This window comes from Chiloscyllium plagiosum, unplaced genomic scaffold (genome assembly GCF_037043375.1).
Source record: "Chiloscyllium plagiosum isolate Xiang-an unplaced genomic scaffold, Cpla_swu_hap1 HiC_scaffold_10, whole genome shotgun sequence".
NCBI lineage: Eukaryota > Metazoa > Chordata > Chondrichthyes > Orectolobiformes > Hemiscylliidae > Chiloscyllium > Chiloscyllium plagiosum.
The window spans coordinates 10,692,167-10,719,043 of NW_028270148.1; the positions used below are offsets into that span (position 1 = coordinate 10,692,167).

At 43.4% G+C, this 26,877-nt stretch overlaps 1 protein-coding gene across 2 annotated transcripts in view; it reads right to left on the minus strand.

Annotated features, from left to right (window-relative positions):
- The window catches only part of aig1 (androgen induced 1), a 153,571-nt gene that overhangs the window by 84,724 nt on the left and 41,970 nt on the right, over window positions 1-26,877 (minus strand). For both annotated transcript variants that reach the window (XM_087991111.1, XM_043695321.2), the window contains exon 2: window positions 1,775-1,930. In XM_087991111.1, the coding sequence (XP_087847237.1) occupies window positions 1,775-1,930 (156 nt within the window). The remainder of the gene's footprint in view (window positions 1-1,774; window positions 1,931-26,877) is intronic.

The window sequence follows — 26,877 nt, forward strand, 5'->3', positions numbered from 1 at the left end:
ATTTGTATTAAGAGTTAATTAAGCAATTGAACAAACAAATGATGAACTGAAGTTCATTCAAAAAAGAGGCATTGCATGATGGATGAAAATAAAAAGTGTCTTACCCTGAATACAAAAGAAACAAAAACAGAGAAAGACTGACAGCCAAACTGGAACATAATTTGATTAATTAGTTTCACTAACCAGTGTGGTCATCAAAAATTCCCAAAAGAAGTTGGATGGACTGGAGGAAATGAACTTGCAGGTCCCCAGGGATAGTACAGGGGAATGAGGATAGGCCAGAATGGACTGAATTGGCCAAGATATCTGTACTGCAATGACCTCATGATGAATATTAAACCACAGTCAGAACAATGAAGCATTTGAATTCCAGGTTTTTGCTGATAAGTCATAGTACATTAGTTAGACCACAATTGGAATTCTTCTGTACAATTTTATTGCAGTGTTTCGATAGCAAGCTAAATGTTAAATGGAGGGTAATGGGGCTTCTTCTGCTTAAAATGAGAAAGCTGGGGTGTAATGTGGTAGAGGTCTTCAATATTATATGATGGTTTGATGAGGTAAATTATTTCTGCTCACAGGCAGGGGTGAAACTATAGGTCATAAACAAAAGGCAGCCAAGACAACACAGGAGAGAATCTTGTCACCGGAGGGTGGTGAGAACATAGGGGTCAGCATGTAAACTAGTTGAGGTGAAAAGCTGGGACAGATTTAACTGGAATGGATGCCTGAAAGATAAAGGAGTGGAAGGATATTTTGATGGAATTGGAGAAGAAAATTAAGAGCCTTATATGGACCAAAATATCAACATGAGCCTGTTGTGCCCAGTGGCCTTTTCTGCAGCGACGATATTTTGTAATGTATCACAGAGGCTGTGAACAACAGCAGTGTATCACTGTACTTAAAAAGATAAGATTAAACAAAATTCAGATCCTACCCTAGGGAAAGGGATTGAATGCACATCTTGGTACATAACAACTGTATGCTCCTATATGATGCTTCCGGTTAAAAGGCTCTGCATACTAGGCCTCTTTGAAATTCAGGCCTCGCAGAGCGCTTCCGGGAACATATCCAGGACACTCACACCAATCAACCCCACCGCCCTGTGGCCCAACATTTCAACTCTCCCTCCCCACTCTGCTGAGGACATGCAGGTCCTGGGCCTCCTTCACCACAGCTCCCTCACCACCCGACGCCTAGAGTAAGAACACTTCATCTTCCGCCTCGGAACACTTCAACCCCATGGCATCAATGTAGACATCACCAGTTTCTTCATTTCCCCTCCCCTCACCTTACCCCAGTTCCAACCTTACAGCTCAGCACCGCCCCCATGACCTGTCCTACCTGCCAATCTCCCTTCCCATCCATCTGCTCCACTCTCCTTTCTGACCTATCACCTCTATCCCCACCCCCATTCACCCATTGTACTCTTTGCTACCTTCCCCCACCCTCCCCTCTGACCTATCACCTCCATCCCCACCCCCATTCATCTATTGTACTCTTTGCTACATTCCCCCACCCTCCTCTCTGACCTATCACCTCCATCCCCACCACCATTTCTGCTCCTCGGATGCTGCCTGACCTGCTGTGCTTTTCCAGCACCACTCTGATCTCTCCTCTCTGAAATTCAGACAATATTGAGGCGGACAACTTACGTCTCACCACCAGCTCCTCAGCTTTCCAATACACATTCCTATTGAGTGAAGCTCTGTGCACTGAACCAAGAAGGCTGGGAAAGGCACAAAAGGGCTTAACGAGGAACGTGCCCACTTACCACACCCACAGGGAATGCCAGCACAGCCAGTAGCCAATCTCGAAGAAAGATGAGTTTCCTGAGCTGTCTCTGCTGCTCTCGGTCGTCAGTGCCTTGAGTAAGGAGACTCGAGAGGTCTGTCAGGACACAGATTCCAAAGAACACCGTCTGTATTACCTGTTGAGCAAATGACACATGAGCTACTCACACACACAGTAAGGTTAACATTAGCTTTGATCAGTAGGATAGCGCCAGCATTAAATGATCCACTGAAGCCAAAGCTAATCAAGGCTGGGAGAGATTTGTAAAGGACAGCTGATTCCTGAAGTCAAAACTCCACCAGGAACTTAGAAATTCTTGTATAGTAAAATGCAACTAATCCCAAATTGGCCACCCATTATTCCAACCATGAGCAGGGTTAAGTTGTGAAGCGAGTGACTGGCATTTACAGTACGAAAGCTTCACTGATAACATCCTGTGTTGGTGCTTAGGTAGTCTGATACTGCAGTCAACGTGTCAATAGGATCGAGAATAAATTGTGGGTTCTGATGCAATATGGGTGAATTGCACAGTGTGACACTGAGGCACGTAAACCATCTCTAACACACTCTACAATTGTCACATGTAGACGGGGTGATTAGTAAGGTGATTACTTTTGAGTATCAGACTTGGGACATCATGTTAAGACATTGGTGAGGTCTCTTCTGGAGTACTGTGTGCAGTTCTGATCTCCCTGTTATAGGAGGAATATTATTAAATTGGAGAGGGTTCAGAAAAGATATACCAGAAAGTTGCCCGGAATGGAAGGTTTGAGTTATAAGGAGAGGCTGGATAGGCTGGGACTTATTTCACTGGAGTGTAGGATGTTAAGTGGTGACCTTACAGAGATTTATAAAATAATGAGGGTCTAGATAAGGTAAATGGCAGGTGCTTTTTCCCTAGAGAAGGGATTTCAAGACTAGGGGACATTTTTAAGGTAAGAGGAGAAAGATTTAAAGAAGACATGAGGGGCAGTATTTTCATGCAGAGAGTGGTTAGTGCGTGGAAGAAACTTCCAGAGGAAGTGGTGGATGTGTGTGCAGTTACAACGTTTGAAAGACATTTGGATAAGTACATGGATATGGGCCAGGAACAGGCAGGTGGGGCTAGTTTAGTTTAGGATTATCATCAGCATGGACTGGTTGGGCTGAAGGGTCTCCTTCTATGTTGTATGACTCCCGGACTCTAACTTACCTCAGTACAGGAAGTGGGAATGACAGCCAACCTTCCCACTCCTAAACAGAAACAGAAATTGCTGGAGAAACTCAGCAGATCTGGCAGCGTTTGTGAAGAGAGAGTACAGTTAATGTTTTGTGCCCAGCGACTCTTCTTCTTCCCATCCCTAACCCTTATTCAGTGACCAATGCATGTCCACACTTCAGGAAGAATTTGTGTTTGAATTTTAGGAGGTGCCATGGTCATCCTTGGCAATGCTGCCCTGATGGTACTGAGTGTTTCTGAAGAATGGCCATTTTCCGGGTACTTGGTGCTGCCAATAAGAACATCTTGCTTTGTTCAGCAGAGGAGGCAAGGACAGAACATATTAGAACATAGAACATAATCCCTTCGGCCCCCACGTTTTGCCAGCCTTTTATCCTACTTTAAGATCAGACTAACCTAGATACCCTACATTGTACTATTATCCAAGTCCCTATCCAAGAGTTGTTTTAATGTCCCTAATGTATCTGACTGCTGGCAGTGCATTCCATGCACCCACCACTCTCTGTGTAAAGAACCTGCCTCTCTAATCTCCCCTAAACTTTCCTCCAGTGACCTTAAAATTATGCTCCTTCATGATAGCCATTTCTGCACTGGGAAAATGTCTCTGGCTATTCACCCTATGTGTGCCTCTCAACATCTTGTACACCTCGATACTGTTTTAGGTAACGAGAAATGGAAAATGCTGAAAATCCTCAGCAGCTCTCGCAACATCATTGGAGAGATAAACAGAGTAATGGTTCAGGTCCAAAACCTTCCATCATAATCCAGGCTCACCCTCCAATTGACTGCACTTGCCACCTCATGTGCACTCAGTGCTTAAATCTGTGCATTCCTGTTTCCTGCCTCAAACTTATCGAACCCTGTAAAGAATGTTAGTTCTACAGGCGATGACCATTCAGCCCATCAAAGCCATATCGGCTCTCTGTTGAGCAATCTAGTCAGTCCCATTCATCAGATCTATCCCCACAACAAGTCAACTTTCCTTTCATACCCATCCAATTTTCTTTGGATATTGTCAGCTCTTCCATCGTACTCATTGGCAGAAAATTCCAGATCATTGTGGTGTAATCCCAACTGATGGTAATGCCAGACAGGTCAGATCCCAAAAGGAAATCTGGCTCAATAGCCAGAGGTTTTATTTTCACACTTGGTTACTGCACTGGTCGGTCACTGAGCATATTTACAACAGGAACAAAAACTATTTTGTACTATCCTAGATTGAGCTGAAACAGTCTTGTTAGAATTCTTAGAAATGACAATTCAACTTGTTTACTCTCAACAATGACCTTACAGATATTTAAACCCCAGTGAAGGGCTATCTTTTTCTGATTTGAAGGTCTTTGTTCAGTGGTACAGCTGTGCTTGGTTTCTTTCTGGCAAACATCTGCATTCACCCAATTATAACACTGCCAGTTTAATGTCCCTTAATGAAACTTTTAAATAATCCACTAACACAATTCACTTCTTTCCTAACATAGAGTCAAGTACGATTCCTTAAACCTCTCTTTCCCAGTCTTTGTTTTTGGAGCTTTCTCTGAGTGTTAACCCATTGTAATGGAGACTGCAAAACTGCATTGTTGCTCTTAAGAGTCTTTTTCTCCCTGAATAACCTTCTTCTGTCTGAAATAAAACTGCACATGCACTGTACTTCTGAATGGTTCTCTCTTGCTAAAGGGAAGCTGTTCAATCACTCCATCCTTTGCCAAAGGATATCTTTTTGCTAGGCAACAGCTGGATATTTTTCTAACTTTACTCTTTGTTTTATCAAGTAATAAACTATTCCTTTCAAGGATATTTGTTTACAGCCTCACTTAAATTTCCAGACACCTAGTGCATGAACATAATTTAAAATTTAAAATACGCTTTTTTCCTTCCAGACCCATACAACATAGAAACACAAGTCGAATTTAAAACCAAGTATTGTTTTGTCTACTTTAGCTCCCAAGTTTAACAACAATGATAATAGGGCGTAATGATCCTTCATCATAAGGACCACTCATTGAAATTACCTCACTTATCGCTTGGTATATAGTCCTTTCACCATCAGCTAATTGTCTCTACCCTATCCAAACCTGTCACAATCTGCCCTTCAGCTGCTTCTACTCCAAAGAGCATAAAATAATGAAGTGCGTGACGAGAAGTGTCATAGAGTCATGGAACACAGAAACAGGGGGAGGAGTGGTGCAGCCAATGTGTAGGAGAGATGTTAGGAAGCACTTTGATACAAAAAGAGGTTTGGAACTCTCTTCCAGTAATGGCAGTGGATGCTGAATCAGTTGTTCAGTTTAAATCTGACATCGCTTTTTTTTAAGCAAAGGTGTTAAGGGCTATGGGCTAAAGTCAGGGAGTTAGGCCACGGATCAGCCATGATCTCATTGAATGGTGGGACAGTCTCGAAGGGCTGAATGGCCAACTCCTGTTCCCAGAATGCAACGCAAACATTAGAACGTTCAGAACTCCAAGCTTTTAAAACAGGAGTGTGTGGTCCTTTTTGCCCTACATCTAATCCTAGCAAAACCATACATCTCAAAAGGTAAGGTTGCAAATTTCTAAATATGTAGACTGGAGGCCTGATGAAATACCTACACTGAGACCATCATCAAGTCTCCCTTTATTTTCAAGTGCACAGTACATGGGCTCTGACCAGCCAGCTCAGAGCCACTCCCAAGATCGAGGAGGTTCTCTGAATTTCTTAGGCAAAAGTGAGGACTACAGATGCTGGAGATCAGAGTCAAGATTAGAGTGGTCCTGGAAAAGCACAGCAGGTCAGGCAGCATCCGAGGAGCAGGAGAATCAATGTTTCGGGCAAAAGCCCTTCATCAGGAATGAGGCCGGGAGCCTCTGGGGTGGAGAGATAAATGGGAGGGAGGGAGGTGGGGCTGGGGAGAAGGTAGTTAAGAGTACAATAGGTGGATGGAAGTGGGGGTAAAGGTGATAGATTGGGGGAGGATGGAGTGGATTGGTGGTAGGGGTGATTGACAGGTGAAACAGGTCATGAAGATGGTGCTGAGCTGGAAGGTTGGAACTGGGGTAAGGTGGGGGGAGGGGAAATGAGGAAACTGTTGAAGTCCACATTGATGCCCTGGGGTTGAAGTGTTTCGAGGCGGAATATGAGGAGTTCTTCCTCCAGGCGTCGGGTGGTGAGGGAGTGGTGATGGAGGAGGCCCAGGACCTGCATGTCCTTGGCAGATTGGGAGGGGGAGTTGAAATGTGCGGCCATAGGGCGGTGGGGTTGATTGGTGCGGGTGTCCCGGAGATGTTCCCTAAAGCGCTCTGCCAGTCCAGTCTCCCCAATGTAGAGGAGACTGCATCGGGAGCAACGGATACAATAAATGACATTGGTGGATGTGCAGGTGAAACTCTCTGAATCTCTTGCTTATATCTGTCAGCCAGGGCTCCCTGATTGAGCCCAGTTAATAACCCCAGTCAAAAGTCTCATAGTCAATGAGATCCACATGCTCCTGGTTCCTATCATTGCTATTAAATTATAGGGAGAGGCTGAATAAGCTGTGGCTTTTTTCCCCGGGAGTGTCAGAGTCTGAGGAATTACCTGATAGAGGTTTATAAAATCATGACTGACATGGATAGGGGAGTCCAGAATTAGAGGGCATCGACTTAAGGTGAGAGGGGAAAGATATAAAAGGGACCTCAGGGGCAAATATTTCCTGCAGAGGGTGGTGCGTGTATGGAATGAACTGCCAGAGGAAGTAGTGGAGGCTGGTACAGTTGCAACATTTAAAAGACATCTCGATGGGTATATGAATAGGAAGGGTTTAGAGGGATATGGGCCAAATGCTGGCAAATGAGACTCGGTCAGGTTCGGTTGTCTGGTCGGTGTGGACGAAGAGTTTGTTTGAGTGAGAGGTTAAAATGAACCTTTACCTGCAGTAAATCTAAAATAGCAACCCAATCCAACTAACCAAAAAGAGGTTCCATAATTTAGTTACAGACATAGATGGGAGTCCAAAGCCCAAGTGAAGCCTTAGCCAGTGGATTTGACACTTCACAGAGAAGAACAGCCCAAGTTTTTTTTCAGGAACACTGAAAGATTTATGACACCAAACCAAATAAGGAGGTAAAATACAAGACAATCACAAGCTGGACAAAGAGGCAAGGAATGTCTTGAAGGAGAAAGTCGAAAATCACACAACACTGGGTTATAGTCTTAACAGGTTTATTTGGAATCTCGATTATCCGAAGGACATGCGCGGGGAGTATTTCGTTCGGTTAATCGAATCCTGGATAATTGATGTTGGATAACATGCATTGGGACCTTGTGATCTTGTTCAGATAATCGGAAATTTAGTTTTTCGAATGCTGGATAATCAAGGTTCCTCTGTACAAGCTTTCGGAGCGATGCTCCTTCGTTAAGTAGCTAGTGCGGCAGGATCATAGGGCATGAAATTTATTGTAAAAGATCAAAGTGTCATACAACTGATGCGATGTATTGAACAAACCGAGATTGCTGTTAGATTTTCAATTACTCAGAATGGGGATACAGGTTTCGATTCATTAATATGTAAATATGTAAATATTAATCTGAGCTGCCAGAGGAAGTGGTGGAGGCTGGTACAATTGTAGCATTTAAGAGGCATTTGGATGGGTATAGGAATAGGAAGGATTTGGGAAGATATGGGCCGGGTGCTGCCAGGTGGGACTAGATTGGGTTGGGATATCTGGTCAGCATGGACAGGTTGGACCGAAGGGTCTGTTTCCATACTGTACATCTCTATGACTCTAATCAATTAAAACCTGCATCCCCATTCTAAGTGATTTAAGACTTAACACAATCTAGATTTGTTCAGTACATCTCCTCAGTTGTATGACACTTTGATCTTTCACTATAAATTCTGTGTCCTATGATCCTGCAGTGCTCCGAAAGCTTGTAATTCCAAACAAACCTGTTGAACTATAACCTGGTGTTATGCGATTTTTAACTTTGTCCATCCCAGTCCAACACCGTCACCTCCACAGCATTAAAGGGGAAAAGTGAGGTGGAGAGGCAGGGTATTCCAGAACTTTGGGTCCCAAGCAATTGAAAGATCAAAGTGTCATACAACTGAGGAGATGTACTGAACAAACCTAGATTGTGTTAAGTCTTTAATCACTTAGAATGGGGATGCAGGGCTTGATTGATTAGAGTCACAGAGATGTTCAGCATGGAAACAGACCCTTCGGTCCAACCCATCCACTACTGAAGAAACAGCAAGAAGGAGTTCGCAAGAGATCTGAATGAGAAAAATACTATCTTGGAGGGGGCTGTGTGCTGGAGGGAGGTAGAGAAGCAGAGGGGGGTAATGGAAGGATTTGAAAATGAAGACGTATAAAATTCTAACAGGACTAGACAGAGTAGATGCAGACAGAATGTTCCCGATGGTGCTGTGTCCAGAACTGGGAATCACAGTCTGAGGATTCGGGTGGACAATTCAGAACAGAGATGAGGAGACATTTCGTCACCCAAAGAGTGGTGAGCCTGTGGAATTCATTACCACAGGAGGTAATTGATGCCAAAACATTGAGTGTATTTAAGAGGCTGCTAGATTTAGCACTTGGGGTGAACGGGATCAAAGGCTATGGGAGAAAGCAGGATTAGGCTATTGAGTTGGATGATCACTCATGTTGGTGATGAATGGTGGAGCAGGCTCAAAGGGCTGAATGGCCTCCTTCTGCTCCTATCTTCTAAGTTTCTACATTTAAGGCGGGAATTTTAAAATTAAGTCATTGCCTAACCAGGAGCCAATGTAGGTCAATGAGCTCAGATTTAATCAGGGATCGGAAATTGGTGCAAGTTAAGACACAGGCTACAGAGCTTTGGATGGCTGCAACTTTATGGAAGATAAAATGTGGAAGATCAACCATTCACAGGAGAAGTGTGTGAAAACCAGGGGCCCATATGGGAAGCAGGAGTATCCCCGTGGATATTACAAGAATAGGGTATGTCCTTGCCTTGTTTCCTGTCCACAATCAGGTATTTGCCACTGACTATGGACCTCCACCCTTGCCAGTCAGTGTGTGTCCTCAGAGACAGTGTGTCCTGGAAAGCAGCAGTGAGATATTTGCTTGCTGGACTGGGTTCCGACTGCATTGCACATGAGCAAAACAGATTGAAATGAGACACAATATCCGAAAGAGCCTCCCCAGTTACAGTTATAAGATGCGCAGAAGTTATACATTGAGAACATTACCTGCCACATGATCTCAGTAAGACAGCAGTAAGGTGAATGCATTCAGCTTTTTAAATATAATTTTTGCACATTGTAATTCAATTGCTTGAATAATAATGATTTCCAATCAAAAATCCAAACAGCAGCTTTCCTTCTAACATGTTTTTTAAAATTTATTCATGGGATGAGTGTATCACTGGTTCAGCCAGCATGTATTGCTAAGCCCTAAAATGCCCCCAGTAAAGAGTCAACCATTTTGCTGTGGGCTTGGAGTCAAATGTAGGCCGGACCAGGTAAAGATGGCAGTTTCCTTCCCGAGAGGGCTTCAGTGAACCAGATGAGTTGTTTCTCCACTCTCCTGATAACTGGCAATGGATTCATGGTCATCATTAGACTCTTAATTCCAAATTTTTATGGAATTCACAATCCACCATCTGCTGTGGCAGGATTCAAACACAGGACATTATCTGACTCTCTGGAATTACAGTTCAGTACTAATACCACGAGGCTGTGACCTCCCCAAGGCTGGGTCTTAAAGGCTGCATTTTTAATCAGTAAAGGAGTCAAGAGTTATTGTGAGAAGTCAGGAAAGTGCATTTGAGGATGATCAGATCAGCCATGACCTCATTGAATGGCAGAGCAGGCTCAATGGGCCGAATGGCTTATATCTGTTCCTACACCTTGTGATCTAAAGTCAGCAGATCATGCACTGGATTGATCAATTGCCTCGAACCCATCAAAATAGTTGCGGAAACTAATTGGGTCACCGCAGTCTCGATAGTATCGTCTACTAGGGAAGAAGGAGGAATGCGTGATGCTGTTGTCATCCTCCAGTCTACCATTAGCAGGAAAGATATCTATTTGTAAGACAAATGTGCTTTCACCACTGGGAACAGCTTTTAAAGTACAGGTGGAGGAACAGATGGGTCTGTCTGGGAGACAGGCACTACCGAAGCAGATAATGTGACAGAGCAATACCCTTTACAATCTTACTGCAAAACCTGGACACCAGATATTTAACAGCTTGCGGATTGGGTTGGGAAAGGATTCCAGAAGCTCTTTGGGTAAGTGCAGCAAGGGAGTGTTTTTGTACAAGGGGCAAAAGGCGATAGTTATACAGGATAAAAGGTCTAATTCCTTTGGATACACCCTCGGCCTTCCCTATTCTCAATGTTTTATTCTTGTTGAATATATAATCTATGTTTCATTAAGATGCACAGTGAGTTACTATGGTCACTGACATATAGGTATGAGCTGCCTCCTGATTTGTTAAACATGAATCCCACAATTCTTCATTTTTGAGCTGATAGAGAATCAGTTGGCACAAGTCGGAGGCCTAGAGATGGGTCTTGAAGATTTCAAGTGATGGGGCTGTGACAATATGTTTGGTAACTTGATCTATTGTGGGATTGTCCAAGGGAAGAGACATTGTTGATACATTGTCTTGGAAACAAATGGTCTTTGTCATTTGTATGGATGACTAGCTTGTGTTTACTCATTGGTGGAGGGAACCTGGTACCTGTTTCTGCCAATTCCCACTCGCGCAGTCCATATTTTATATTTTTTTCAGACAGTGTGTTCCAGATCCCAGTAACTCGCCATGTTAAAAGGGTTAGTTTGGTTTCTCTTGGCAATTCCTAAATCTGTGTTCTCCCTCGACCCTTTTATATTCTCAGTATTAGTGAGGATCTGGGTGGGGTGGCACTGGGTGGCAATGTAGATCCTTTTTTTGGAGCAGAGGTAGAGCTGGGAGAAAGCCCTTGATCTATAATTACACAAAAAGGAACTAATTGATACCTCCACCTTGTTTTGGAGTGAGGTTTGGCATGCTCACCAAGGACTTTGTCTTCAGTTGCCCCAATTTGATTTGATTTGATTCAATTTGATTGACTATTGTCACATGTACCTAAGTACAGTGAAAAGTTTTGTTTGTGTGCAGTACAGGCGGAACATAGCATACAAGGACAGGCAGATGACAGGGTGCTTAGACAGAGCAAGGCATACAAAGTTATGGCTGCACAGGAGATTCACAAGGTCAACTTTAGATTTGAAATTTGAGACATCCATTCAGCAGTCTAACAATAGTGGGGAAACACTGTTTTATGAACATGTTGGTATGTGTGTTTAAGCTTCTGTATCTTCTGCCTGATGGAAGAGGTTAGAAGAGACTATTACCGGGGTGGGAGGGGTCTATGATGAGTTTGGCAGCCTTTCTGTGGCAGTGAGCTGTTAGCACTGCTGCCTCACAGCACCAGTGTCCCAGGTTCGATTCCAGCCTCGAGCAACTGCCTGTGTGGAGTTTGCTCATTTTCCCCGTGTCTGCGTGGGTTTCCTCCAGGGGCTCCGGTTTTCTCCCACAGACCAAAGATGTACAGGTCAGGTGAATTGGCCATGCTAAATTGCCCATAGTGTTAGGTGCATTAGTCAAAGGGAAATGGGTCTGGGTGGGTTACTCTTTGGAGGGTCGATGTGGACTGGTTGGGCAAAGGGCCTGTTTCCACACTGTAGGGAATCTAATCTAATCGAAATGGAGTCCATGGATGGAAGGTTGGCTTCCGTGATGGTCTGGGCTGTGCACACAACCTTCTGTAAGTTTCTTATGATCCTGGGCAGAGCAGTTGCCATACCAGGCTGTTATGCACCCAGACAGTATGCTTTCAATGGGGCATCTGTAAAGATTGGTGAGGGTCCTTATAGGCATGCTGGATTTCCCATGCCTCCTGAGGAAGAAGAGGCATTGTTGTGCCTTCTTGACCGTTGCATCTACATGGGAATTCCAGGACAGATTGTTTGTTACCATCAGTCCTAGGGCCTTGGAACTCTCAAGGGGAAGAATAGTCACCCTTTCCACTGATTCTACATCATTATAACACAAAATGGCAACTGACGTCCTAGGAACATCACGGTGTGCTGACTTGCATAATTTAATAAGATTCATGAGTTGTTTCAGGTCGCATCAGTGCCCCTTTGGATGCCCTTAATAAATTGGTAGCAGGTATGACCATTCAGGGAACAGAAGTCCAGCCTGCTCTCTGCTTTTTTGACCCTTTCCCATTCCAGATGGGACAGACACAATTGAAGGTAGCCCACGTCCCTCGAGTCACTGTGAATAGGAAGCCTTCCATTCAGTTTGTTTCCACAGTTCCTGATGAAGGGCTTTTGCCCGAAACGTCGATTTTACTGCTCCTCGGATGCTGCCTGAATTGCTGTGCTCTTCCAGCACCACTAATCCAGAGACTGCCTGGGACAATGCATACCTTGCACGCTGAAAATACTCAGCAGTTGTCTCCTTCATTGGGTTCTTCATTGTTTATTTAACAAGAAATGAAATAGATACAATTTTCCCTGAAGGAAATCATTCCCTCCACTATTACAGTTTCAGGACATTGCTCATACAAAGTGTCATCCATCTGAAGGCTCTTACCATTATGAGGTACTCTGGCTCAGTGATTAGCACTGCTGCCTCACCGCATCAGATACCTAGGTTCGATTCTAGCCTCAGGTGACTGTGTGGAGTTTACACATTCTCCCCGTGTCTGTGTGGGTTTCCTCCGGGTGCTCTGGTTTCCTCCCACAGTCCAAAGATGTGCAGGTCAGGTGAATTGGCCATGCTGCATTATCCATAGTGTTATGTGCATCATTCAGAGGAAAATGAGTCTGGGTGGATTACTAGTTGGAGGCTCGGTGTGGACTGGTTGGGCCAAATGGCCTATTTCCACACTGTAGCGAATCTAATCTAAGTAAAAAATTCAGAATTCATTTCAATGAAGACCAGCCTTAAATGGATGAAGTCTCCCTGGCTGAGCTCATTACTTGAAGGGAAAGCAATGGTCTTGTGATATTTTTGCTGAACTATTAATCTGGAGACTCAGATAACATTCTGGGGACCTGGGTTCAAATCCTGTCATGGCAGATGGTGGAATTTGAATTCAATGAAAAGGAATGATTGGAATTAGAGTCTAATGATGACCATGCAAAACATTGCCTGTTTTTGGAAAAGCCCATCTGGTTCACCAATGTCCTTCAGGGAGGGAAACTACTGTCATGTGACTCCAGACTCAATGCAATGTGGTTGACACTTAACTGCTCTCTGGGCAATTAGGGATAGGCAATAAATGCTGTCCTGGCCAGGTACGCCCTCATCCCATGAATGAATAAAAAAAGCTACAGTTGGTGGAATATAAATAATAGGCTCTGATTCTCACGCAACTAAAGAAGAGAGGGAAGAATTTCTACAATTTTGTTTGCCAGACATTGAATACAAATAGAAATAGGCAACTATTGATTTCTTCACCAAGAGGGGAATTCACCCTAGTTGCCCTTGAGAAGGTGGTGGTGAGCTGCCTCTGAAGGAAAATAGCACAAGAGTTTATAATATGTTTGATTTTGTGATTCTCCTGATAAGCACCCTTGGGATGTGTTTCAATTCCAAATGCTATGTCAAAGCAAGCTGTTGTTGTTGTAGTACAACTGAGAGATCAATTCTATGTCAAAAGGCATGTTTTTATAAAACAGCTTTGGGGAATTATGACCCAAATTCTGCACAATGTCCAGATGCATTGCATTTGTTTGAACGAAGAGATTAAGCAACCAGCAGACTAGCATCTGTTGCCAACTGCAACAGGATAAAGTTTTAAATGAGGGCTCATGTGGTAGTGTTAGTATCCCTGTCTCTGAGCTAGGAGGCCTGAGAATGCGAATCTGAGCAAAGTGTTTGGAGAACTAGACTAATCACATTCTATATAAAATATGAACTGGACAAGTGGGAATTGGCAGAAACAGGCACCAGGTTCCCTCTACCAATGAGTAAACACAAGGTAGTCATTCATACAAATGAAAAAGACCATTTGTTTCCAAGACAATGTATCAACAATGTCTCTTCCCTTGGACAATCCCACAATAGATAAGTTACCAAAAAAAATGGTCACAGTCCCCTCACTTGAAATCTTCAAGACCTATCTCTCGGTTGTTTCACTTTAAAAGTTTTGATGAATAGGACAACCATCTCAAAGGGTCATCATCACTGAGAGAAACATTGGTGAAATAATTCCATAGAGGTCGACATCCTGTCACCAAGTCACCCTTTATTTACACGTGTGTAGTACATGACAATGACCCAGCTCCTCAAGTGAGCAGAACCCCAGACACTCCTGTTTATTTTTTTTTCTCATCTTACAAGGAAAAGTCCGTGACACTGGTCCAGCTCCCTCAGAGCCAGCTCTCAGAGTAAACATCACCTGTAACACTCCTGTTCATTTTCTTTTTCTTTGTTTTTGTTACCCCCACACTGCCACCTAATTGCGGTAGTGCTTATTATTTTCCCCAGCTCCCATGTTGTGTGTGTGAAGGTGACACTCCTGTTTATATCTGTCAGCCTGGGCTCCCTGATTGGACCAGGTTAACATCCCTAATCAGGAAACTCATACTCAATGAAGTCTCCCTGGCTGAGCTCATTACTTGAAGGGAAAGCAATGGCCTTGTGGTATTTTTGCTGAACTGTTAATCTGGAGACTCAGATAATGTTCTGGGGACCTGGGTTCAAACCCTGTCATGGTAGATGGTGGAATTTGAATTAAATGAAAAAAAATGTCTGGAATTAAAGTCTAATGATGACCTGCTTTTGGAAAAGCCCATCTGGTTCACCAATGTCTTTCAGGGAGGGAAACTGCTGTCATGTGACGCCAGACTCACTGCAATGTGGTTGACACTTAACTGCTCTCTGGGCAATTAGGGATGGGCAATAAATGCTGTCCTGGCCAGGTACGCCCTCATCCCATGAATGAATAAAAAAAAGCTACAGTTGGTGGAATATAAATAATAGACTCTGATTCTCACGCAACTAAAGGAGAGCGAGAAAAGAATTTCTACAATTTTGTTTGCCAGACATTGAATATAAATAGAAATAGACAGCTATTGATTTCTTCACCAAGAGAGGAATTCACCCTAATTGCCCTTGAGAAGGTGGTGGTGAGCTGCTCTCTTAAGCCACTGTAGTCTGTGTGCTCTAGATAGATACACAATGCCATTGGATGTGGAAGGTGTTTCAGGATTTTGACTGAGCAACACTGAAGGAATGAGGATATATTTCCAAGTCTGGATGGTAAATGGCTTGAAGAGGAACTTGCAGTTGGTGGTTAGGGTTAGGGGTAGGGTGAGCAAGGGCTATCCTATTCAACTGCTGCCATCGTCCTTCTACGTGGTAGAAGTTGTGAGCTTGGGAGGTGCTGTCAATGGAGCATTGGTGGGTTGTAGCTGTGCATCTTGTGGATGGTACACACTGCTGCAACTCTATGACATTGAAGTCAGCAGATGTGTCTGAATCAAGTGGGCTACCTCGACCTAAATAGTGTCAATCTTCCAAATTGTTGTCAGAACTCCACTAGACCGTGGAACAGAGAAGAATGAGTTTATCAGTTTTGGAAAGAAGATCATTGACCACAAACTTTAACTCTGTCTCTCTCTTCACAGATGCTGCCAGAATTACTGAGCATTTACAACAAATTCGATCTTTATTTTTTGCATATTTCCAGCAGCTGTAAGGTTTGCTTTGACAGCAGAGTGGGGCATGACGGAATGTATGTTCTGTTCAGATGCGGGAGGAGATTCGATGGGGTTTTTGAGAACATGCCTGTTTTGAACTTGGAACAGTTTGACCTGAAAAACATATTGAAGATTTATAATGAAATGCTTCACTTCCCTGTAACAAGTCAGAAGTGACTGGTAAACTGATAAAATCAAGTGAGTTCAGCCAGTCTATGGAAGAAAAACCTCATTAGAACTAACTTATTAATTTTGAAAAAGTCAGATAAATTCTCCTTACATTTCTTGAAGTTAACTTTAATATAATTATGCAGTGTGTACTTATGCAGTATCATAAATTGTCATATGAAAAATGTTTAAAAATTGGCATTTTGCAGTAAATGTTCAGATTTATAAAGACTTGACATCAATGCTGTCACTTAGCACCGTGGCTACCCAGCAGCTAGTGAATAAATAAGCCAGAAGCAAGCATGCATTGACATGCGGGAGCCTTATAGGGATTGTACAGGGCATCAGGGAGTCACGCACAGTGAAGGGAAATTGGAGAGAATATTGCCCAAGATACCCAGATCAGAAAAACAGTACAACTGAATGTGCTGCCAAACATCAACAAGAACTTACACTCACAGAACACCCTTAAACCAAACATTGCTAAAAAATGTGCTTTTTGTCTTGGATGCAACAGGACAGGGATGCAAGAAACCAGGCACCGGGTTATAGTCCAACACGTTTATTTGAAATCACTCTTGAAAGAGCAGTATTCTGAAAGCTTGAGATTCAAATAAACCTGTTGGACTATAACTTGGTGTTGTGTGATTTCTGACTTTGGACCATGGTTGGCATGGAAATACCAAAGTATCTTTTAACTGTCAATCTTCGCTTGATAACTAACCTCAGACTAGGCAGGTAGAATCTGATTGGTCAGGATGTCGCCACAGGGAGTGCTGCAGAGATTGGCAGTTCCTATAATCCTTTTCCAATGAACGTGATGAAATGTGTATACAGAATCCTTTTATCTGCACAGGACAGAGTCCCTAATGTGAGAAAACATGTCACCACTGACAAACGCAGATGAAATACACAGTGGTCCTAACTGATAATCTTACTTTTAACATCATGCGATATCCCAGAATCCCTGACAGAAGAGTCATCAATCAAGATTTGACAGTGAGTCACCACTGGTAAAATTAGGACAAGGGACCAAAAGCATGGTCAATTTACAGAGATAATTTTGGTGACATCGGTTAACTGCAAAGAACTGTAGACGCCGAAAATCTGAAACAAAACCAGAAATTGTTGGAGAAACTCAGCAGGTCTGGCAACAACTGTGAGAGAGAAGTGGAGTTGACATTTTGAGTCCAGTGACCCTTCTTCAGAACTGATAGTAGCTATTGCAGAGACATTGCAATTGATGGAGGAGGGAGTAATTAAAAGGTGGACAGATTTAGGGAGATTTCAGAGAATCAGACATGAACAGCACTGAACTTCATTTGATCCTGCAGACAGAAAGGAAATAGGATAGAAACGATTCTCAGAGGGAAAAGGTATAATTTTACAATGATCAGTCCCGCTAGTGATAAATCTTATCTTTGGATTATGAAAATCTTTTCAAATATTATGCACCATTTTTTTCCCATTGATTATGTAGACTACGTGGCCAGATTTTCAGTGGGTGAGTTTTCCTCTTGGCAGGGTATTCACAACAGGAACCTACAGTAACTTTTCCAACAACAAGAATCTAAGTAGCAGGCAGTGACAAGTGAGATACCACAGGCAGACCCAACTATTCACAATGTACATCAGGGAACTAAATGTAATAACAGCAAGGTTACACACAGCACAAAGCTGGGTGGGATGGTGAGCTGTGAGGAGGATGTGGGGGAGGGGGGGTGGGCCTCAGTGTGAATTAATCAAGTTGAGTGAGTGGGTAAATGCATGGCAGATGAAGGAGGAGGAGACAGATCTAGTTCAAAGGCCGAAAGGGACCAAAAGGTCTGAGGAGAAAGCAGCAACAAGGTACTACATTGGATGATCAGCCAAGATCATATTGAATGGCAAAGCACTTTTGAAGGGCTGAATGGCCTACTCCTGTTACTATTTTCTATGATGAAATGTAAGATTATCCATTTCTGGTAACAAAATCAGAAAGACTTATTACTATCTGAAAGGTGATAGGTATGGAAAGGGAGAGGTGTAAATTGATCTGGGTATCCTTATACACCAATCGCTGAAGGTAAGCATTACAGAGTTGCAGGCAGCGAAGAAGGTAAGTAATATGTTGGCCTTTTTAGCAAGAGGATTTGTGTACAGGAGTAGAACTGTCTTTCTGCACCACACCCAGGTGTGAGATCACACCCGGAGTATTGTGTGCTGTTTTGATCTCCTTTTCTGAGGATGGGTGTTCTTGCAATGGAGGGAGTGCAACAGAGGTTTACCAGACTGCTTCCTGAGAAGGCAGGACTGACGTACACAGAGAGATTGGATCGGTTAGGACTACATTCACCAGAGTTTAGAAGAATGAGGGATAGGTCTCATAGAAACCTGTAAAAGTCTAACAGGACTAGACCGGGTAAATGAAGGAAGGATGTTCCCAACCAGTGGGGTATCCAGGAACAGGGGACGTAGTCTAAGGTTATCAGGTGGGCTATTTGGGACTGAGATGAGGAGAAATGTCTTCATCTGAGAATGGGGAGCCTGTAGAATTCCTTGCCAACGAACGTATTTGAAGTCAAAACATTGAATGTTTTCAAGAAGGAGTTAGGTATAAGTCTTAGGGCCAAAGGGATCAAGAGTACAGAACATAGGAACAGGGGGCTGATTTATTTGATCAGCCCTGATCATATTGAATGCCAGAGCAGGCTCGAATGGCCGAATGGCCTACTCCTGCACCCATTTTCAAAGTTACTCATAAATTGTATTTATGCAGACCCCCACCATGATACAGTAAAACATCTCAACTCTGTAAAGGGGAGTTATCAAGTAAAATTTAACATTGAGCCATACAAGGAGATATTATTGCAAGTGATTAAGGCTGAGTCAAAATGTAGGTCTAAAGAAGCCTCCTAAGTGAGGAAAGAAAGGTAGGGCAGAGATGGATTTTAAGGAGGGAATTCCAGAGCTCAGGGCCAAGGCAGCTGAAGACGGAACCAATCCCAACATGCTTAAAATTGGGGATATGCATGAGAGACACCAGAACTGGGAAAACTGCAGGGCTCTCAGAGGCTTGTATTTCAAATAGAGATCAAGAGAAAGTCACTCTGGGCTACTTCCAGACAGCTCCTGGTGGCCAGGTATGATGCATTATTGATGAGGATCTACATTTTGGAGTGAAAAATAACACAAGAGGACAAGACTAAGGAAAGGAAAGCAAAGTGAGGAACAAGGTTTTAAAAACGACTTGATAAATCCTTAATCATTTGATAAACTGACCCCTTACCCATTCCACACGGGAGTCCATCTCTCACACGTCCTCCCTGTCTCTATTTGAATGAATGTGTATCACAAGCCCAGGTATATAATATTCCTGGCCCTAATGCTTTGTTGATGCTGTTTTCCAATCCTGGCATAACCAACCATACCGTTCTCAAAAGCTGACAATTAATGTGAGATTTGTGGTGCTGGTGACAGTGCTGTGCGTGGAAAGAGCACAGAACAGAATCATTGAGACAGGGAGTAGCATTAGCACATTCTTTTGCTCTGAGTAATATCTGAAAAGTTGAATGAAGTCCCAAAGCAACGTTCTGGATCTGCCTATACGGTTTGGGAAAGGCGCGCCCGTACTATGTAAAAGCAGCTGAGCTGATGACATAAATGCTGGAAGTCTGAAACCAAAGCCAAGAACGAGTAATGAAGCCAAGGATGGGTTGGGAGGAAGTCAGGCTGCAAAGTGAATGCTGTGGGAATCCAAAATGATTTTCTCTCTGTTTTTGCAGATGCTGCACAGCAGTGAAGAAAAATATTACATGGGATATACAGCACAGAAAGAGGCCATTCAGACCCAGCCAGTCCATGCTTGTGTCCATTAAAACATAAGAACATTAGGAATAGGAGCAGGAATAGGCTGTCTGGCCCCTAGAGCCTGCTCCGCCATTCAATACGATCATGGTTGATCTTTCAATGGACTGAGCTCCACTTACCCGCCCTCTCACCATAACCCTTAATTCCTTTACTGTTCAAAAAAATATATATATATCTTTGCCTGAAAAACATTCAATGAGGTAGCCTCAACTGCTTCACTGTAGACAGACAGAAGGCTGGAAGAACACAGCAAGCCAGGCAGCATCAGGAGGTGGAGAAGTCAGCATTTTGGGTGTAACCCTTCTTCAGAAGTCCTGAAACATTGACTTGTCCACCTCCTGTTGTTGCCTGGTCTGCTGTGTTCTTCCAGCCACCTGCCTGTCTACCTTGGGTTCCAGCATCTGCAACTTTTTTTGTCTCAACTGGCAGGGAATTCCACCGATTCACAACCTTTTGGGTGAAGATGTTCCTCGTCAACTCCGTCCTAAATCTGCATCTCCCTTACTTTGAGGCGATGCCCCCTGGTTCTAGTTTCACACTGCCTCTGGAAACAGCCTCCCTGTTTCTATCATCAATCCCCTAGCCTCGTTCCATCATTCCTCATATAAACTACTAAGGTCAGCCCTATTCCCTTCCTCCTCATATACTTACTTTGATTCTATAAAGGCATCAATACCATTTACTTCAATTGGGGGTCAGTCAGCTCAGTTGACTGCTGATCCTATTGAATGGCTTAGGGGCGAAATGATCTACTCCTGCTCCTATTTCATATGGTCTTATGGCTGGTTTGTGACAGTTTTTGTTTATTCCCTTGTGTGACGTGGGCGTCACTGGCTGGGCCAACATTTATTGCCTGTCCCTAGTTGTCCTCAAGAAGCTGCAGTCCATGTGCTGTGGGTAAACTCACAATGCCATTAGGGAGGGAATTCCAGGATTTCAACCCAGCGGCAGTGAAGGAACGACAATATATTTCAGGATCATAAGTGGCTTGAAGGGGAACATGCAAAGGGTGATGTTCCCATGTAAATTCTGCTCTTGTCTTCTAGATAGAAGTGGTCATGAATTTGGAAAATGCTGTCTCGGGATTTTTTATGAATTTCTGCAGGGCATTTTATCAACGGTACACATGGCTGTTACTGAGCGTCAGTGGTGGAGGGAGTGGATGTTTGTGGATGTGGTACCAGTCGAATGGGCTGCTTTGTCCTGGATGGTGTCAAGCTTCTTGAGTGTTGTTGGAGCCCATCCAGGCAAGTGGGAGTATTCTATCACACTCCTGACTTGTGCCTTGTAGGTGGTGGACAGGCTTTGGGGAGTTAGGAGGTGAGCTATTCACTACAGTATTCCTGGTGTCTGATCTGCCACTGTGTTTACATGGTGAGTCCAGCTGAGTTTCAATTCGTGGCAACCCTCAAGATCTGGATAGTGGGGATTCAACATCCTGGGGGGTTACCATTGATCAGAACCTCAACCAGACTCAAGATACTGTGATGACCAACAGCCCAGGTCTAATTTCCACACCAGCTGAGATCACCATGAAGGTCAAACCTTCTTAGCCACTCCCCTCACCTGAGGTCTGGTGACCCTCAGATTAAACTCACCACAAGTCGTCACTCTCTGATGAGAGAGCAGGCCTATGATCCTCTGGAATTACAGTGACAATATTTTGTTCCATGTGGCGGTGAGTATCACATTTTCCACACTCTTTGGGAGAAGTTTCTTCTGAATTCTCCATTGGATTTCTTGACTACTATCTGATATTGAAATCCTCATTTATACTAGCCTGCACAAGAGAAAGTGTTCTCTCTAATTCCACTATAGAATAATCTTGCTTTATTTTAAAGATACTTATTAGACCACCCTTCTTTTCTCAAGAGAAAGGAGTCACAGGTCAATCAACCCTTTACTGGTGTCAATTTTTTTTAATGTTCTTTCATGAGATATAGACATCATTGGCTGAGCCAACTTTCATAAGCCATCCCTAGTTGGTCTTGAACTGGCTTGCAGAGGCCATTTCAGAGGGGAATTCAGAGTTGGCCACATTGCTGTTGGTGTGGAGTCATTTGTAGGCCAGACCAGGCAAGAACAGCAGATTTCCTTCACGATGGGGGATTAGATGGGACTTTATAACAATGAACATTGATTTCATAGTCACCATCAGGGAAGCTTTTGCTTTGAATTTTCACAGCCACATCATGCTTGTAAATCTTCTCCACTACCTCTTCAGTACCTCATTATTTCTTTTTAACATGGTTATCAGAAATGCATGCCATACTTTCATTGTGGTCTAACCAAGGTTCAATCCAGGTTTGGCAAAACTTTGATCCTTTCAATTCTACATGAACTAAAGACTGAGACATTTAGCGGAGAGTGCACAGGATCAAGAAGTTGTAATTTACAAAAAAAAAAATTGTTTTTTAAAATACGGTTTTTGAAATGCGATGTACCGACGTGTTATTCAGCTAGGTATGTCTGAGAGAGAGGACACATTCGAGGTGCCACATTGAAAGCAGTAAAAAAATAAACATGGATGACTCATAGAACTTCAGAAAATCTAAATAATTCTAAAGCACCTGGAGCTCAGTTTTAAGAATCGAGAGAATGTCGGCTTAACAATGACAGGGCCGCAACATTACAGTGACAGGGAACAAGATCATTATTAAGATGCTGCTTATAGCTGAGATGACTTTGGAACCTTTTCCTATAATCAAGTCAGCTTCACATGTGACAGTATGTATTTATGCTGCTGTGTTGTTGCATAAAGATTCATTCTTGGGTTGTGGGCGTTTTTGTCAAAACCAGTATTTAATGCCCTTCCACAGAAACTCTTAGGAATATGATAGTGAGCCACTTCCCAGAATTACTGTGGGTCACGCCAGGGCTCTGTCAGTAGTGAGTGTCAAGATTTTGATCCAAGTGACAGTAAAGGTCAGTGATGTATTGCCAATTCCAACTGACGTCTCTGTGAATCATAGAATGATACAGCACAGGAGGAGGCCATTCAGCCCATCAAATCTGCACTGGCTCTTTCAAAGAGACTTTGAAGGGAGTCTGGAGATGGTAATGGACCCATGCGTCTTTCCAAGGAGTGACAGTCAAAGCTTTTCACCAACTTGTCTTCAAGTTTTTAATCCTCTCACTGACTGATACCAAACTTGACAGAAAGGGCTAGAAACATTCTCCCACCTCACTTCGTTCCCCGCCACTCCCCAGCAGCATAAATCCCAGCTTTCGGATCAGTGGTGCTGGAAGAGCACAGCAATTCAGGCAGCTTCCAACGGCTTTGTCTAGCCTTCACCAGACTCAAAATGTTAACTTTGTTTCTCTCTCCATGGATACTGCCAGAGCTGCGGAGATCCTCCAGCAATTTCTGTTTCTGTTCCAGAAAAGCATGTGCCCCGGTTCTTGAGCGATGGCTCACGATCCACGAGCAGCCGGCTCCTGTTGAAATCGAGATGGTCAGTGTTGTTGGTACCCACCACATTTCCCTGGATGAAGTGTTGGCATGCTGCGTCGATGAGATGCAACACTAGAGACGCTGCTGACTGCAATCACAACAACCGTGCGCCCATCAGCTAGTTAACAACAAAAAACCTGGAAGCTTTTAGGTTTGTATGATTCAGAGCATCATTACCTGAGGGGGCTGGGCTGTCAGAGAAATCAGCAAAATTATTAAAATTATAATGCTAACCTTAGCTCTCAGTGGGTAATAGGGAAGGTAATTGGAAGGTTGGCATTTATTTCAAAGGGAATGGAGGATAAAAATAAATTGTAGGGGGAGGTGATGGCCTTGTGGTGTTAATGCTAGTCTTTTTTTTTTGATGAATTTACAGAATGTTGGTGTCACTGGCTGGGCCAGCATTTATTGCCCATCCCTAATTGCCCAGAGGGCAGTTAAGAGTCAACCACATTGCTGTGGTTCTGGAGTTACATGCAGGCCAGACTAGGGTAGGGAAGGCAGATTTCCTTCTCTAAAGGGCATTGGTGAACCAGATGGGTTTTCTCCCCCCATAATTGTCAATGGTTACATGGTCACCATCAGACTCCTAATTCCATTTTAATATTGAATTCAAATTCCACCATTTACTATGGTGTGGTTTGAGCCCTGATCTACAGAAGGTTACCTGGGTCTCTGGAATAATCGTCCAAGGATAACACTCCTAGGGCATCACCTTCCCCCAGAGATACAGGTAATGTTCTGGAACCCAAGTTTTAATATTGCCATGGCGGAATTTAAATTCAATAAAAAACTGGAATCAGGAGTCTCATGGTGACCATTGTAGATTACTGGAAAAGCCCACCTGGTTCAATAATGTCCTTTAGGGAAGGAAGCTGCCATCCTTACCTGGTCTGGCCTGCATGTAACTCCAGACCCACAGCAATGTGGTTGACTCTTAACTGCCCTCTGGTCTGGCTGACATATGACTCCAGACCCACAGCTAACGTGAGTCTGACTCTTAAGTGTCGTCTGGGCAATTAGAGATGGGTGAATAAATGCTGACATCCCATCAATGAATAAGACAAACCTGAGGTCATGCTAAAACTATACAAAGCATTGATCAGAGCACAGTTGGAATACTGTGAACAGTTTTTGCAAGGTTTGTGAAGGTTTGTAGCTCAGGTTGAGGTTTAGGGCGTAGGTTTGCTCACTGAGCTGTAGGTTTGATATCCAGAAATTTCATTACCTGGCTAGGTAACATCGTCAGGGGTGACCTCCAAGTGAAGAGAAGCTGTTGGGGTTCCTGGGGTTTGTGGTGATGTCATTTCCTGTTCGTTTTCTGAGGGGTTGATAGATGGTATCTAAATCTAAGTGTTTGTTTATGGCGTTGTGGTTGGAGTGCCAGGCCTCTAGGAATTCTCTGGCATGTCTTTACTTAGCCTGTCCCAGGATAGATGAGTTGTCCCAGTTGAAATGGTGGGTTTTTTTTCATCCGTGTGTATGAGGGAGAGAGGGTCGAGTCTTTTTGTGGCTAGCTGGTGTTCGTGTATCCTGGTGGCTAACTTTCTTCCTGTTTGTCCTACGTAGTGTTTGTGGCAGTCCTTGCATAGAACTTTGTAGATGACGTTGGTTTTGTCCTTGGGTTGTACTGGGTCTTTTAGGTTTATTAGTTTTTGTTTGAGAGTGTTGGTGGGTTTGTGTGCTACTAGGATTCCAAGGGGTCTTAGTAGTCTGGCTGTCATTTCTGAAACTTCTTTGATGTATGGTAAGGTGGTTAGGGTTTCTGGCTGTGTTTGGTCTGCTTGTCGTGGTTTGTTCTTGAGGAATCTGCGGACTGTATTTTTTGAGCATCTGTTCTTCTTGAATACGTTGTAACGGTGGTTCTCCTCTGTTTTCCGAAGTTCGTCTGTGCTGCAGTGTGTGGTGGCTCGTTGGAATAGTGTTCTGATACAGCTTCGTTTGTGTGTGTTGGGATGGTTGCTGGTGTAGTTAAGTATTTAGTCAGTGTTTGTCGGTTTTCTGTATACGCAGGTTTGTAGTTCTCCATTGTCCTTTCTTTCGACTGTGACGTCCAGGAATGCGAGTTTGTTGTTGGTTTCTTTCTCCTTGTAGTCCCACACACGGATGGAAAAAACCACCATTTCGACTGGGACAACACATCTATCCTGGGACAGGCTAAGCAAAGACATGCCAGAGAATTCCTAGAGGCCTGGCACTCCAACCACAACGCCATAAACAAACACATAGACCTAGATACCATCTATCAACCCCTCAGAAAACGAACAGGAAATGACATCACCACAAACCCCAGGAACCCCATCCAGGAGAAAGATATAAATAGAAAGCAGGAGACAACAGCTTCGCTTCACTTGGAGGTCGCCACTGATGATGTTACCTAGCCAGGTAATGAAACATCTGGATATCAAACCTACAGCTCAGCGAGCAAACCTACACCCTAAACTGTGAACACTTTTGAGCAATCCCCAAGCCCCCACATATCCAAGGAAAGATGTACAGGCATTGAGGATAGTCCAGAGATGGTTCACCAAGTTGATTCCAGGTATAGAGGGACTATTTTATGAGGAGAGGTTGAGTTTGTCAGGCCTGCACCCTTTGGACTTTAGAAAGTTTAGAAGCACAAGAATGACAGGGTAGATGCTGAGAGATTGTTTCTTCTTGTGGGAGAGTCGGGAACCAGTAAATATAATCTCAGAAAAAGGCATTGCCCATTTAAAACAGAGATGAGGACACCATTTTTTCTTCTAAAAGATTAGTGAATCTGTGGAATTCTTTCACAGAGGTTGGGTCATTAAATATATTCAAGGCTGAGATGGACAGATTTTTAATTGGTTAGGGAAGGAAGGGTTATCGGGAAAAGACAGGAAAGTGCAGTTGATGGTTATCAGATCAGCCCTGATCTTGCTGAATGATGGAGTTGACTCATTATGCTATGTCCACTCCCATGTTTCATATTGATATTGTCTTTTGTGCAACAGAATGCTTTGGCCTTCAACACATTGTTCAATGTATTGCCAAAGACGTTTCAAGCGCTTGATGGAATGCGTGGAAGATAGCTATACACAATAGCAAATAATCAAGATTTGGAGATGCCGGTGTTGGACTGGGGTGTACAAAGCTAAAAATCACACAACACCAGGTTGTAGTCCAACAGGTTTAATTGGAAGCACTAGCTTTTGGAGCGCTGCTCCTTCATCAGGTGGTTGTGGAGAACACAATTGTAAGATACAGAATTTATTGCAACAGTGCTGTAACGTTTACTATAAATTCTGTGTCTTACAGTTGTGGACTCTATAACCACCTGATGAAGGAGCAGCACTCTGAAAGCTAGTGCTCCCAGTTAAACCTATTGGCAAATAATCAAGGTGGTCAATGAAATGATGGCCTTTATATCTACAAGACTGGAGTGTAAGGAAGCAGAAGTTATGTTGCGGCTATAAAATCTCTGGTTAGATCCCACTGGGAGTACAGGAAGCAGATGTGGGCACCACACGGTTGAATGGATATATTGGCCATGGAGGGAGTACAATGCAGGTTTACAAGAATGATACCTGGACTACAGGGGTTAAATTACAAAGAGAGATTATACTAATTAGACCAGTTTTCTTAAGAATTTAGATGGTGAAGGAGTGATCTGGTCAAAGTCTTCAAGATATGAATAGAAAAAAACAGGTTAGATAAAGAGAAAC